Raw genomic sequence first — 15,326 nt, forward strand, 5'->3', positions numbered from 1 at the left:
CCCATGGCCCCTTGGGAGCCCCTATGTCCCCTCTGGAGCCCCTATAGCCCCTATGGAGCCCCTATGGCCCCCAGAGACCCCCTATAGCCCCTATAGCCCCCCCCCAGCCCCTACAGACCCCACAGACCCCCAAGCCCCTCTGGACCCCCAAGCCCCCCCCAGCCCCTAGGGAGCCCCCATGGCCCCTAGGGAGCCCCCATAGCCCCTATGGAGCCCCTATGGCCCCCAGAGACCCCCTATAGCCCCCCCCCCAGCCCCTACAGACCCCACAGACCCCCAAGCCCCTCTGGACCCCCGAGCCCCCCCCCAGCCCCTAGGGAGCCCCCATGGCCCCTAGGGAGCCCCCATAGCCCCTATGGAGCCCCTATGGCCCCCAGAGACCCCCTATAGCCCCTATAGCCTCCCCCCAGCCCGTAGAGACCCCACAGACCCCCAAGCCCCTCTGGACCCCCGAGCCCCCCCCAGCCCCTAGGGAGCCCCCATGGCCCCTAGGGAGCCCCTATAGCCCCCCTATGGCCCTCATAGACCCCCCTATAGCCCCTATAGCCCCCCCCCAGCCCCTACAGACCCCACAGACCCCCAAGCCCCTCTGGACCCCCGAGCCCCCCCCCAGCCCCTAGGGAGCCCCTATAGCCCCTATGGAGCCCCTATGGCCCCCAGAGACCCCCTATAGCCCCCCCCCCCCCAGCCCCTACAGACCCCACAGACCCCCAAGCCCCTCTGGACCCCCGAGCCCCCCCCCAGCCCCTAGGGAGCCCCCATGGCCCCTAGGGAGCTCCCATAGCCCCTATGGAGCCCCTATGGCCCCCAGAGACCCCCTATAGCCCTATAGCCTCCCCCCAGCCCGTAGAGACCCCACAGACCCCCAAGCCCCTCTGGACCCCCAAGCCCCCCCCAGCCCCTAGGGAGCCCCCATGGCCCCTATGGAGCCCCCATGGCCCCTATGGAGCCCCTATGGCCCCTATAGGCCACCCCGGCCCCTATGGCCCCCATACCCCCCGGCCCCAGTGACATCAGCGGGTGCCGCTGGCCGCCCGGGCCCGGGGCGGGGGTGACTCAGGGGCAGGCCCGGCCGGTTCCCCCGCGTCCCCCGGCCCCCCCGGCCCCCCCGGGCCACCCCGGGCCCCCCCTGGGCTACCGGGGCCGGAAAGACGAGCCCCGCCCCACCCGCTATAGGCACCCGGCACCTGCCATAGGCACCCGGCGCCCGCACGTAGACGGGGCCAGGCGCCCGGTGACCCCGCTGATACCCGCCCCCCGGGGACCCGGGTCTGTGCGGTCCATAGGGGCTATAGGGGCTCCATAGGGGCTATAGGGGGTCTAGAGGGTCTGTAGGGGCTCCATAGGGGCCATAGGGGGTCTAGGGGTCTGTAGGGGCTTTGCGGGTCCATAGGGGTTTTGGAGGTTCTATGGGGTCCATAGGGGCTTGGGGGGTCCATAGGGCCTCCATAGGGACTATAGGGGGTCTATGGGGTCCATAGGGGCTTTGGGGATCTGTGGGGTCCATAGGGGCTTGGGGAGTCCGTAGGGGCTAGAGGGGCTCCATAGGGACCATAGGGGGTCTCAGGGGTCTGTAGGGGCTTTGGGGAGTTCTGTGGGGTCCATAGGGGCTGGGGTGGTCCATAGGTGCTATAGGAGCTCCATAGGGACTATAGGGGGTCTAGGGGGGTCTGTAGGGGCTTTGGGGGGGGTGTCTATGGGGTCCATAGGGGCTTGGGGTGTCCGTAGGGGCTATAGGGGCTCCACAGGGACTATAGGAGGTCTATGGGGTCTGTAGGGGCTTTGGGGGGGGGGGTCTATGGGGTCCATAGGGCTTGGGGTGTCCGTAGGGGCTATAGGTGCTCCCTGGGAACTATGGAGGCCATACAGGCTCCATAGGGACTAGAGAAGCCATAGGGGCTCCATAGGGGCTGGGGGGGGGGTCTCGGGGGGTCCATAGGTGCTTTGGGGGGGGTCTATGGGGTCCATAGGGGCTGGGCAGGTCCATAGCAGCTGCTCGAGGGGCTCCATAGGGACTATAGGGGCTCCATAGGGAGTACAGGGGGTTCAGAGGGGCTGGGGGGCTCTAGGGGGTCCACAGGGTCACCCTGCTGGCCCCCCCCCCAGGGGACGGGGATGTGCTGGGAGGGGGCTGAGGCGGGGAGGGACGGGGGTCCCCATGTCACCTGCGGCCCCCACGTCCCCCCACGTCCCATGTCCCTATTCACCCCCTGTCCCCCCACCCCAATGTCCCCACGTCCCCCCATGTCCCTCCATGTCCCCACATCCATGTCCCAGTGTCCCCCCATCGGTGTCCCCACATCCCAATGTCCCCATGGCCCCACATCCCCCATGTCCCGATGTCCCCCACGTCCCTGTGTCCCAATGTCCCCATATCCCAATGTCCCCACGTCCCCCCATGTCCCCACGTCCCCCCACCCCAATGTCCCCCCACCCCAATGTCCCACATCCCAATGTCCCCACGTCCCAATGTCCCCCCACATCCTGCCATGTCCCCACGTCCCCACCCCAATGTCCCCACATCCCAATGTCCCCATGATGTCCCCCACGTCCCTCCATGTCCTCACATCCCCATGTCCCCCTGTCCCCCCACCCCAACGTCCCCACATCCCAATGTCCCCCCATGTCCCCATGTCCCCCCATGTCCCCCTGTCCCCCCACCCCAACGTCCCCACGTCCCAATGTCCCCCTATGTCCCCATGTCCCCCTGTCCCCCTACCCCAATGTCCCCAATGTCTCCAATGTCCCCCGTCCCAATGTCCCCCCATGTCCCCCCATGTCCCCCCATGTCCCCCTGTCCCCCCACCCCAATGTCCCCACATCCCCACATCTCAATGTCCCTGCGTCCCCATGTCCCCGTGTCCCCCCGTCCCCCTGTGTCCCCCCACGTCCCCCCGTGTCCCCACATCCCCCCCCCCAATGTCCCCAATGTCCCCGCGTCCCCCAGCGTCCCCGGGCCGGGGCGGGGGCTCCCCGTTATTTCCCAACCCGGCGCCCGACCGACCGGCTCCGACACCGGCCCCGGCACAACCGGTCCCGCCGGTCCCGGCAACACCTCCCGGGGCGGGACAGCCGGCGACGCGCAGCCGGCACCGCACGGCACAACCGCCGCGGCACAGCCGGCACGGCACAGCCGGCACCGCACGGCACAGCTGGCACCGCACAACCACGGTCACGGCGCAACCGGCACCGCACAACGTCCACGGCACAACCACGGTCACGGCACAACCACGGTCACGGCACAACCGGCACCGCACAACCGGCACGGCACAACGTCCACCGCACGACGTCCACGGCACAACTGGCACCGCACAACCGCCACGACGCAACCGGCCCGGCATAACAGCCCCGGCACAACCGCCCTGGCGCAGCCGGTGATGCTCAACCGGCAACAACCGGCCTCACCGACAGCAACCGGCGGCGTGTAACCGGCGACGGACGGTGGTAGCGCATGGCTCGGTGACGGCGCGGGGACGGTGACACTGCTGGGGGACGGGACGCCGGGGCTCAGTGACGCCGAGTGACGGGTGACACCGGTTTCACAGACGCCGGATCGCGGTGATCGGCGCGGTGATGGTGACACCGGGTCTTGGTGACGCCAAGTGACGGGTGACGCCAGTTTCGCTGACGCCAGATCGCGGTGATCGGCGCAGTGACGGTGACGCTGGGTCTCGGTGACGCCAAGTGACGGGTGACGCCGGTTTTGCTGACTCCGGATCGCGGTGATCGGCACGGTGACGGCGACACCGGGGCTTGGTAACCACAAGGCTGACGCCGGAGCTGGGATCGAGCTCTGGGATGGACTGAGGGTGCCGGAACCGGTGACAGGATCCACTCGGGGGATCCAGTGGTGAAACCTATTGGGGGAACCGGCACCAAATTCACCGAAGATCTGGGATCTGGTGTTGAAATTCACCGGAGAGCTGGGATCCGGCACCAAAATTCACCAAGGATCAGGTCTCTGTCCTTGAAATCAACCAGAGATCTGGGATCTACTTCCAAAACTGACCAGGAATCTGGGATCGGGCGCTGAAATTCACCAGAGATCCGGGATCCGGCGCCAAAATTCACAAGGATCAGGTCTCCGTCCTTGCAATTAACCAGAGATCTGGGATCTACTACCGAAACTGACCAGGAATCCGGGATCTGGCGCCAAAATTCACCAAGGATCAGGTCTCCGTCCTTGCAATTGACCAGAGATCTGGGATCTACTACTGAAACTGGCCAGGGATCCGGGATCTGGTGCTGAAATTGACCGGATACGCGGGATCCGGTGCTGAAACGGACCCAAGGTTGGGGGATCCAGCACGGCAATCAAGCCGAGACCTGCGATCTGGCCTCAAACTGAGCAGGGATCCGGGATCCAGCGCTGAAATCGAGCAAATACCTTTGATCTGGGGCCGAAAACCCATCAGCGGGTCAGGGATCTGGCGCTGAAGCTGACCGAATAGCTGTGATCTGGCAGCAAAATTGACCCGGGGATCTGGGATCCGGGACTGAAGCCCACCGGGGATCTGGGATCCAGAACTGAAGCCGACCAGGGATCTGGGATCCAGTGCTGAAATCATCCAAATATCTGTGATCCGGACCTGAAATCGCCCGGAGCTCAGGGACCCGGCACCAAAACCTGACTGGGGATCTGGGATCTGACACCAAAACCTGACTGGGGGTCTGGGATCTGGCACTAAAACTGATCGGAGATCTAGGATCCAACACCAAAACCTGACCGGGGATCTGGGATCCAACACCAAAACTGGCCAGAGATCTGGGATCCGACACCAAAACCTACCTGGGATCTGGTGCCGGAATTGACCAAATACCCGCGATCTGGCATCAAATTTGACCAGGGATCTGGCATCCGGCCCCCAAACTGCCCAAGGATTTGGGGATCTAGTGCCGAGGCCGACCGGGGATCTGGGATCCATCACCAACTTGGGACCTGGGAATCAGGCACCGACACCCACCGGGGATCGGCAATCCGGCGCCGGGCCGGCCGAAGGCTGGTGGAGCCGGTAGGGATCAGGGCCGGAGCGTCGTCGCGGGGATCCGTCGGGGGATCGGGGATCGAGTGGCGGCCATGCCCCGCGCTTTCCTGGTGAAGAAGCCGTGCGTGGCCACGGCCAAACGCAACTGGAGCGAGCTGCCGGATGAGCAGCGGGCGGAGATCTACGTCCCCAGTACGGGGGGGGACCGGGGCTTTGGGGGGACCGGGGGGTTTGGGGGGGACCCAGGGGTGCAGGGGGGGACCCAGGGGTGCAGGGGGCACCCAGGAGTTCGGGGGGACCCAGGAATCGGGGGGGACCCAGGGGTGTGGGGGGGGATCCAGGGGTTTGGGGGGACCCAGGGGATCAGGGCAGAGCCAGGAATTCGGGGGGACCCAGGAGTTTGGGGGGGACCCAGGGGTTCGGGCGGACCCAGGGATTTGGGGGGCACCCAGGGGTTCAAGGGGGACCCAGGGGTTTAGGGGGAACCCAGGAATCTGGGGGGACGCAGGGGTGTGGGGGGATCCAGGGGTTTGGGGAGACCCAGGGGTTTGGGGGGGGATCCAGGGGTTCAGGGGGACCCAAGGGTATGGGGGGCACCCAGGAGTTTGGGGGCACCCAGGGGTTTGGGGGGTCCCCAGGGGTTTGGGGGGCTCCCAGGTGTTTGGGGGTACCCAGGGGTTTGGGGGTGCCCCAGGTGTTTTGAGGAGGCCCCAAGGGTTTGGGGGGGACCCAGGGGTTTGGGGGCACCCAGGGTTTGGGGGGCACCCAGGTGTTTGGGGGGGCTGCAGGGGTTTGGAGGGGCCCCAGGTGTTTGGGGGGCTCCCAGGTGTTTTGAGGAGGCCCCAGGTGTTTGGGGGGGACCCAGGGGTTTGGGGGCACCCAGGTGTTTGGGGGGGCCCCAGGGGTTTGGGGGGCACCCAGGGGTTTGGGGGGCTCCCAGGTGTTTTGGGAGGCCCCCAGGTGTCTGGGGGGCACCCAAGGTTTGGGGGGGCTGCAGGTGTTTGGGGGGGGACCCAGGGGTTCAGGGGGGACCCAGGGGTTCAAGGGGGCCCCAGGTGTTTGGGGGGCACCCAGGTGTTTGGGGGGGACCCAGGGGTTTTTGGGGGGCCCCAGGGGTTCAGGGGGGACCCAGGGGTTCAGGGGGGACCCAGGGGTTTGGGGGGCACCCAGGGGTTTGGAGGTTTGGGGGGGCCCCAGGTGTTTTGGGGGGGCTGCAGGTGTTTGGGTGACACCCAGGGGTTTGGGGGCACCCAGGTGTTTGGGGGGCCCCAGGGGTTCAAGGGGGCCCCAGGGGTTTGGGGGGCTCCCAGGTGTTTGGGGGACACCCAGGGGTTTGGGGGGGACCCAGGTGTTTTTGGGGGGCCCCAGGTGTTTGGGGGGGCTGCAGGGGTTTGGGGGGGACTCAGGTGTTTTTTGAGGGCCCCAGGGGTTTGGGGGGGCCCCAGGGGTTTGGAGGGGGCCCCAGGGGTTTGGGGGGGCCCAGGGTTTGGGGGGGCCCAGTGTTTGGGGGCCCCTGCGCCCGGGGCGGCAGGCGTGGGGCGGTGATTAACCCCTAATGACAGAGCTGGGGGGCAGCCCCGCCCGGGTGGGGCAGGAGCCACGCGGCCGCCACCCAGCGGGGCCCCACCCGGCCCCGCCCGGACGCCTGGGTGCCCCCAAACCCCTGGGTGCCCCCCCAAACCCCTGGGTGCCCCCAAACCCCTGGGTGCCCCCCCAAATCCCTGGGTGCCCCCCTAACTGCCTGGGTGCCCCCAAACCCCTGGGTCCCCCCCAAACCCTGGGTGCCCCCCCAAACTCCTGGGTGCCCCCCCGAACCCCTGGGTGCCCCCCCGAACCCCTGGGTGCCCCCCCAAAAAACCTGGGTGCCCCCAAACCCCTGGGTGCCCCCCCAAACCCCTGGATGCCCCCCCGAACCCCTGGGTGCCCCCCCAAAAAACCTGGGTGCCCCCAAACCCCTGGGTGCCCCCCCAAACCCTGGGTGCCCCCCCGAACCCCTGGGTGCCCCCCCAAAAACCCTGGGTGCCCCCCCGAACCCCTGGGTGCCCCCCCAAAAAACCTGGGTGCCCCCCCCAAACCCCTGGGTGCCCCCCTAAATGCCTGGGTGCCCCCCGAACCACTGGGGCTCCCCTGAACTCCTGGGTCATCCCCCCCCCGAACGCTTGGGTCCCCCCCAAACCCCTGGGTCCCCCCCCAAAAACCTGGGTGCCCCCCCCAAAACCTGGGTGCCCCCAAATCCCTGGGTCCCCCTGAACCCCCTGGGTCCCCCCCAAACCCCTCGGTCGCCCCCCCCCCAAACACTTGGGTCCCCCCCAAACCCCTCGGTCGTCCCCCCCCCAAACACTTGGGTGCCCCCCAAACACTTGGGTGTCCCCCCCCAACCCCCGGGTCCCCCCCAGACGCCTGGGTGCCCCCCCCAAATGCTTGGGGTCCCCCTCCCAAATCTCTGGGTGCACCCCCAAATTCCTGGGTGCCCCCCAAATTCCTGTGTACCCCCCAAATTCCTGGGTGCCCCCCAAATTCCTGGGTCCCCCCCCGCACCCCTGGGTCCTTCCGGGGGTCACAGGGGTCAACAGGACCCCAGGGGGTACCCCCAGGGTGGGGGTCAGGGTGCCCGGACCCCTGGGTCCCACGCTTGGGGGGGGGGGGGGTGGGGAGGAATTTTTGGGGTGCCTGGGCCCGCCCGGACGCCTGGGTCCCCGCCAGGCCCTGGGGGGGGTGGGGGTGGGGTGTCCGTGTGTCTGTCCGGCCCCCCCCACCCCCCCCCACCCAGCACCCTGGGGCCCCACGCGGGTGACACCCACCGGAACCCCGTAATTTGGGGTGTCGCGGCCAGAGCCGCTCGACCGGTTGGGGGAAGCCTCAAATGGCGGGGGTGGGGGGTGGGGAGGGGCCCCCCCAAAATCTCCTCCTCCTGCCCTGGGGTTTGGGGGGGGCCCTGGGGGGGGCTGGGGTGGGGGGGGCGTATGGGGGGGGGGCATTGGGTGGGGTCAGGTTGGGGGGGGGGCAGGTTTGGGGGGTCCCTACTGAGGGGTTCACATTTGGGGGGGCCATTTTGTGGGGGTCGTATTGGGGGGGGTCCCCATGGGGGGGGTGAGGTTGGGGGGGATCACGCTTGGGGGTCCCTACTGAGGGGTTCACATTTGGGGGGGTCATTTTGTGGGGGTCGTATTGGGGGGGGGTCCCCATGGGGGGGGTGAGGTGGGGGGGGTCACGTTTGGGGGTCCCTACTGAGGGGTTCACATTTGGGGGGGTCATTTTGTGGGGGTCGTATTGGGGGGGGTCCCCATGGGGGGGGTGAGGTGGGGGGGGTCACGTTTGGGGGTCCCTACTGAGGGGTTCACATTTGGGGGGGTCATTTTGTGGGGGTCGTATTGGGGGGGCACATTTGGGGGTCCCCATGGGGGGGGATCACGTTTGGGGGGCCCCATGGGGGGGCACTTTATGGGGGTCGTATTAGGGGGGGTCCCCATTGAGGGGGGGTCAAATTTTGGGGAAGGGTCACATTTGCGGGGCCCCATGGGTGGTTGAGGTTGGGGGGGGTCACGTGTGGGGGCCCCATGGGGGGGCACTTTGGGGGGGATCCCACTGAGGGGGGATCAGGTTGGGGGGTCACGTTTGGGGGTCCCTACTGAGTGGTTCACATTTGGGGGGGCCATTTTGTGGGGGTCGTATTGGGGGGGTCCCCATGGGGGGGGTGAGGTTGGGGGGGGTCACGTTTGGGGGTCCCTACTGAGGGGTTCACATTTGGGGGGGCCATTTTGTGGGGGTCGTATTGGGGGGGTCCCCATGGGGGGGGTGAGGTTGGGGGGGGGTCACGTTTGGGGGGGCACTTTGGGGGGATCCCATTGAGAGGGGGGTGTCAGGTTGGGAGGGTCACATTTGGGGGTCCCTACTGAGGGGTTCACATTTGGGGGGGCCGTTTTGTGGGGGTTGTATTGGGGGGCACATTTGGGGGTCCCCATGGGGGGGCCACGTTTGGGGGGCCCCATGGGGGGGCACTTTGGGGGGGACCCCATTGAAGGGGGGGTCAGGTTGGGGGGGTCACATTTGGGGGTCCCTGAGGGGGGTCCCCATTTGGGGGCACATTTTGGGGGCCCATTAGGGGGGATCCCATTGGGGGTCCCATGGGGGGGGTCCCCATTTGGGGGACCATTTTGGGGGGCCCATTAGGGGGGATCCCATTGGGGGGGATCCCATTGGGGGGGGTCCCCACTTGAGGGGCCATTTTGGGGGGGCCATTGGGGGGGATCCCACTAGGGCGATCCCATTGCAGTGTGGGGGGGTCCTCATTACTGGGGTCCCCATTTGGGGGGCTTCCCCACTGTGGGGTGCCCCTCTCGGGGGTGCTGTATTTGGGGGTGCAGCCCCCTCCTACACCCCCTAACCAGTGCCCCCCCCCCCCAGTTTGCTTGGGGGGCTGCCCCCTGCGCAGGGACCCCGAGCCGGCGGTGGGGGAGGCCCCCGCGTCCCCCGTGTCCCCCCTCGACATGACCCTGCCCCCCCCGACCCCCCGCGCCCCCCACGGCCCCTTCCTGCACCCCAAGGGCAAGGTAAGGGGGGGGGAAATGTGGGGGTCCCCGGGGGGGGCTGGGGGTCCCCAAGTTGGGGTGTGCCAGGGTCTGGGGGGGGCTGGTGGCTGGGAGGGGTCCCTAAATTGGGGGGGGGGGGGTTGTGACTGGGGGTTCCCATGATTTGGGGGGTCCCCAAGGTGGGGGGGGGTGCCCAAGGGGGGGGGGGGTCCCCAAGGAGTGGGGGGGTGGTGGGGCTGGGGGGCCCAAAAGTGTGGGGGGGTCCCCCTGACTGGAGGGCGTCCCCAAGGTGGGGGGGTCTCCAAGGTGGGGGGGGGTTCTGGGGCTGGGGGGTGCCAAAAGTGGGGGATCCCCGTGACTGGGGGTCCCCAAACTGCGGGGTTCCTTTGGGTGGGGGTCCCCATGACCAAGGGTCCCCATAAATGGGGGGTCCCCATGATAGGGGGTCCCCAAAACGGGGTGTCCCTGTGGGTGGGGGTCCCCATGACCACGGGTCCCAAGCTGGGGGGGGGTCCCCATGATGGGGGGGGTCCCCAAACTGGGGTGACCCTGTGGTTGGGGGTCTTCATGACCTGGGGTCCCCATAAATGGGGGGTCCCCATGAGCGGGGTTCCCCAAACTGGGGTGTCCTTGTGACTGGGGGTCCCCATGACCAAGGGTCCCAAGCTGGGGGGGGGGTCCCCATGACCAAGGGTCCCCATAAATGGGGGGTCCCCACGACGGGGTGTCCCCAAACTGGGGTGTCCCTGTGGCTGGGGGTCCCCATGACCTGGGGTCCCAAGCTGGGGGGGGGGGATCCCCGTGACTTGGGGTCCCCATGACTGGGGGGGTCCCCAAAGTGGGGTGTCCCTGTGGGTGGGGGTCCTCATGACCTGGGGTCCCCATAAATGGGGGGTCCCATGATAGGGGGGTCCCCCTAAACCAGGGTGTCCTTGTGACTGGGGGTCCCCATGACCAAGGGTCCCAAGCTGGGGGGGTCCCCATGACTGGGGGTCCTCTTTAGGGGTGGGGGTCCCCATGACCTGGGGTGCCCTTTAGGGGTGCGGGTGGGGGTCCCCTGGGCACCTGGGTCCCCTTTAGGGGTGAGGGTGGGGGTCCCCCCGATGCCTGGGTCCCCTTTAGGGCTGTGGGTCCCCCAGACACCTGGGTCCCCCCAGGCTGACACCCCCCCCCCCCCCAATCTCTCGGCAGGTTGCCTCCGGCCCCCTGGGTGCCCCCATCCCCCCAGGCCTCCCCATGGCTGGGGGGGGTCCCCATGACCTGGGGTCCCCTTTAGGGGTGCGGGTCCCCTGGACACCTGGGTCCCCTTTAGGGGTGCGGGTGGGGGTCCCCATGACCTGGGGTCCCCTTTAGGGCTGTGTGTAGGGTCCCCTGGACACCTGGGTCCCCCCAGGCTGACACCCCCCCCCCCAATCTCTCTGCAGGTGCCCTCTGGCCCCCTGGGTGCCCTCATCCCCCCGGGCCTCCCGATGGCTGGGGGGGGGTCCCCATGACCTGGGGTCCCCTTTAGGGGTGCGGGTGGGGGTCCCCATGACCTGGGGTCCCCTTTAGAGCTGTGGGTGGGGGTCCCCATGACCTGGGGTCCCCTTTAGGGGTGCGGGTGGGGGTCCCCATGACCTGGGGTCCCCTTTAGAGCTGTGGGTGGGGGTCCCCATGACCTGGGGTCCCCTTTAGGGGTGCGGGTGGGGGTCCCCTGGACACCTGGGTCCCCCCAAGCTGACCCCCCCCCCCCAATCTCTCGGCAGGTGCCCTCCGGCCCCCTGGGTGCCCCCATCCCCCCGGGCCTCCCCATGGCTGGGGGGGTGCCGGGGGGGGTGCCGGTGGCTGGGGGGGTGCCGGGGGGCACGGAGCTCTTCTCCTGCCCCGTGTGCCAGAAGAGCTTCGGGTTCCAGCGGATGCTGAACCGGCACCTGAAGTGCCACAGCGAGGTGAAGCGGCACCTCTGCCCCTACTGCGGGAAGGGCTTCAACGACACCTTCGACCTCAAGCGGCACGTCCGCACCCACACCGGTGCGGGGGGGGGTGGGGTGGGGTGGGGGGATGGGGTGGGATGGGATGGAGATGAGGATGGGGATGGGATGGGATGGGATGGGGGTGGGATGGGGGTGGGATGGGATGGGATGGAGATGGGATGGGATGGGGATGAGGATGGAGATGAGGATGGGGATGGGATGAGGATGGGATGGGGATGAGGATGGGATGGGGATGGGGATTGGTATAGGATGGGGATGGGATGGGATGGGATGGAGATGAGGATGGGGATGGGATGGGATGGGATGGGATGGGGATTAGGATGGGGATGGGGATGGGATTGGGATGGGATGGGGATGAAGATGAGGATTGGGATGGGATGGGATGGGATGGAGATGAGGATGGGATGGGATGGGTTGGGATGGGGATGGGGATGGAGATGGGATGGGGATGGGGTGGAGATTGGGATGGGATGGGATGGGATGGAGCTGAGGATGGGGATGGGATGGAGCCGACGATGGGATGGGATGGGTTGCGATGGGGATGGGGATGAAGATGAGGATGGGGATGGGATGGGGTGGAGATTGGGATAGGATGGGGTGGAGATTGGGATGGGATGGGGTGGAGATGAGGATGGGGATGGGGTGGAGATTGGGATGGGATGGGGATGAAGATGAAGACTGGGATGGGATGGGATGGGATGGGATGGGATGGGATGGGATGGAGCTGAGGATGGGATGGGATGGGTTGGGATGGGGATGGAGATGAGGATGGGGATGGGGATGGGATGGGGTGGAGATTGGGATGGGATGGGGTGGAGATGAGGATGGGGATGGGGTGGGGATGGGATGGGATGGGGATGAAGATGAGGACTGGGATGGGATGGAGATGAGGATGGGATGGGTTGGGATGGGGATGGGGATGGAGATGAGGATGGGGATGGGATGGGATAGGGATGGAGATGAGGATGGGGATGGAGATGGGATAAGGACAAGGATGGGATGGGGTTGGGGTTGGGAAAAAAAAGGGACATGGAAGGAGATGAGGATGAAGATGAGGATGGGGAGGGGATGGGATGGGATGGGCATTGGAAGGGTTGGGATGGGGATGCAGATAAGGATGGGGATGGGATGGGGATAGGGTTGAGAATGGATGGGAATGGGATGGAAAGGGATGGGATAGGGACAGGGATGGGGATGGGATGGGATGGGGCTGGGAAGGGATGGGAACAAGGATGGGATGGGAAGGGATGGAGATGAGGATGGGGTGGGACTGAGGATGGGGCATTCATCTCGGATGGGGACAAAGACGGGATAGGGATGGGATGGGTGTGGGACAGGCTGGGGATGGGATGGGGAAGGTTGGGATGGAGACAGGGATGAGGATGGGGACATTTGGGATGGGGATGGAGACGAGGAAAGGATGGGGATGGAGATGGGAATGGGGACAGCAATGGAATGGGGCTGGAGGAAGAGGAACGAGGCTGGGGATTTAGACAGGAGAGGGATGGGATGGGGCCAGGGATGGGAATGGGAATGGAGATGGGGATGAAGATGGGGATGGAGATGGAATGGGGCTGGAGAGAGAGGCATGGGGCTGGGGATTTGGACAGGAGAGGGATGCGATGGAGCCAGGGACAGAGACAGGGATGGGGCCAGGGATGGGAATGGGAATGGGAATGGAGATGGGAAGGGGAATGTGGAGAGTGATGGAATGGGGCTGGAGAGAGAGGAATGGGGATGGGGATGGGGACAGGAGAGGGATGGAGCCAGGGACAGAGGCAGGGATGGGAATGGGGATGGAGATAGGAAAGGAGATGGGAAAGATGGGAATGGAGATGGGGACAGCGATGGAGAGAGAGGAACAGAGACGGGAATTTGGAGAGGACAGGGATGGGATGGGGCGAGGGATGGGAATGGGAATGGAGATGGGAATGGGAATGTTGACAGCGATGGAATGGGGATGGAGACAGAGGAATGGGGCTGGGGATTTGGACAGGACAGGGATGGGATGGGGATGGAGATGGGAATGGGGATGGAGATGGGAATGGAGATGGGGACAGCAATGGAATAGGGCTGGAGGAAGAGGAATGGGGCTAGGGATTTGGACAGGACAGGGATGGGATGGGGATGGAGATGGGAATGGAGATGGGGACAGCAATGGAATGGGGCTGGAGGAAGAGGAATGGGGCTGGGGATTTGGACAGGACAAGGATGGGATGGAGCCAGGGATGGGAATAGAGATGGGGACAGTGATGGAATTGAGGTGGAGAGAGAGGAACAGAGACGGAGATTTGGACAGGACAGGGATGGGATGGGGCCAGGGACAGAGCCAGGGATGGGGCCAGGGATGGGAATGGGGATGGAGATGGGAATGGAGATGGGGATAGTGATGGAGAGAGAGGAATGGAGATGGGGATTTGGAGAGGACAGGGACGGGATGGGGCCAGGGATGGGAATGGGGATGGGAATGGAGGTGGGGACAGCGATGGAATGGGGATGGAGAGAGAGGAACAGAGACAGAGATTTGGACAGGACAGGGATGGGATGGGGCCAGGGATGGGAATGGGTACGGGGACAGAGATGGAATGGGGCTGGAGAGAGGAACGGAGACGGGGATTTGGACAGGAGAGGGATGGGATGGAGCCAGGGACGGAGCCAGGGATGGGAATGGGGATGGAGATGGGAATGGAGATGGGGACAGCGATGGAGAGGAATGGAGATGGGGATTTGGACAGGATGGGATGGGATAGAGCCAGGGATGGGAATGGTGATGGAGATGGGAATGGGAACGTGGACAGCGATGGAACGGGGATGGAGAGGAACGGAGACGGGGATTTGGACAGGACAGGGATGGGATGGGGCCAGGAATGGGAATGGGGATGGAGATGGGAATGGAAATGGGGACAGCGATGAAGAGAGAGGAAAGGAGATGGGGATTTGGACAGGACAGGGATGGGAATGGGGATGGAGATGGGGATGGGCCGGGGCCAGGACCGGGACCAGGGCCAGGCACAAGATGGGGGTGCCCCCCTAAGCACCCCCCGCGCCCCCCCAGGCGTGCGGCCCTACAAGTGCAGCCTGTGCGAGAAGGCCTTCACGCAGCGCTGCTCGCTGGAGTCCCACCTGAAGAAGATCCACGGCGTGGCCCAGCGCTACGCCTACAAGGAGCGGCGGGCCAAGCTCTACGTCTGCGAGGAGTGCGGGGGCACGGCCGACAGCCAGGACGCCCACCTCGCCCACCTCCGCCAGCGCCACCCCCACAGCCCCCTCCTCGCCAAGCTGGCCCGCAAGGCCGCCGCCGCTCCCCCTCCTCCCCGCCTGGCTAACCCCGCCCCCCGGCTGGCCCCGCCCCCTTAGGGTGGAGACACGCCCACTTTGGGGGGGGCAGGGGATGTGTGTTTGTGCCCCCCCCCCCTTGGGGTAGGGGTCTGGCCACTATGGGAATGACACTAGCTCTCCCCGCCAGGGGGCGCGCTGGCAGGCCACGCCCCCATGGCATGCAAGCCACGCCCACCGGGGAGGGACACGCCCCCCCCCCCTTGGGGGAGCAGGGGTATGGCGAGCATGGGCAGGAAACACCACCTCCACGCCGACAGGGGGCGCGCTTGCAGGCATAGGCCACGCCCCCTCCGGGACAGGGACACGCCCCCTTTGGGGCAGGGACACGCCCCGCCTTGGGGTGCCAGCATGGGAAGCAAAGACCTCCACGCCGCCAGGGGGAGCGCTTACAGGCCACAGGCCCCGCCCCCCCGGCTCTGGCTGTGTCCCATTGGGCCAGCGGTGACGCGCTGACCACGCCCCCTCGTGCACTGGCCCCGCCCCTCGGCAAAGCCCCGCCC

The 15,326-nt window shown here is 66.6% G+C and overlaps 1 protein-coding gene across 1 annotated transcript; it reads left to right on the forward strand.

Moving 5' to 3' along the window:
• Nucleotides 1–5,077: 5,077 nt before the first annotated feature.
• OVOL1 (ovo like transcriptional repressor 1) lies at nucleotides 5,078–14,844 on the forward strand. The gene is made up of 4 exons (XM_075727134.1): nucleotides 5,078–5,177; nucleotides 9,390–9,535; nucleotides 11,260–11,524; nucleotides 14,543–14,844. Exons 1-4 carry the CDS (start codon nucleotides 5,078–5,080, stop codon nucleotides 14,842–14,844), a joined length of 813 nt encoding a protein of 270 aa, XP_075583249.1.
• The last annotated feature ends 482 nt before the right edge of the window (nucleotides 14,845–15,326 follow it).

This window comes from Pelecanus crispus, chromosome Z (assembly GCF_030463565.1).
Source record: "Pelecanus crispus isolate bPelCri1 chromosome Z, bPelCri1.pri, whole genome shotgun sequence".
NCBI lineage: Eukaryota > Metazoa > Chordata > Aves > Pelecaniformes > Pelecanidae > Pelecanus > Pelecanus crispus.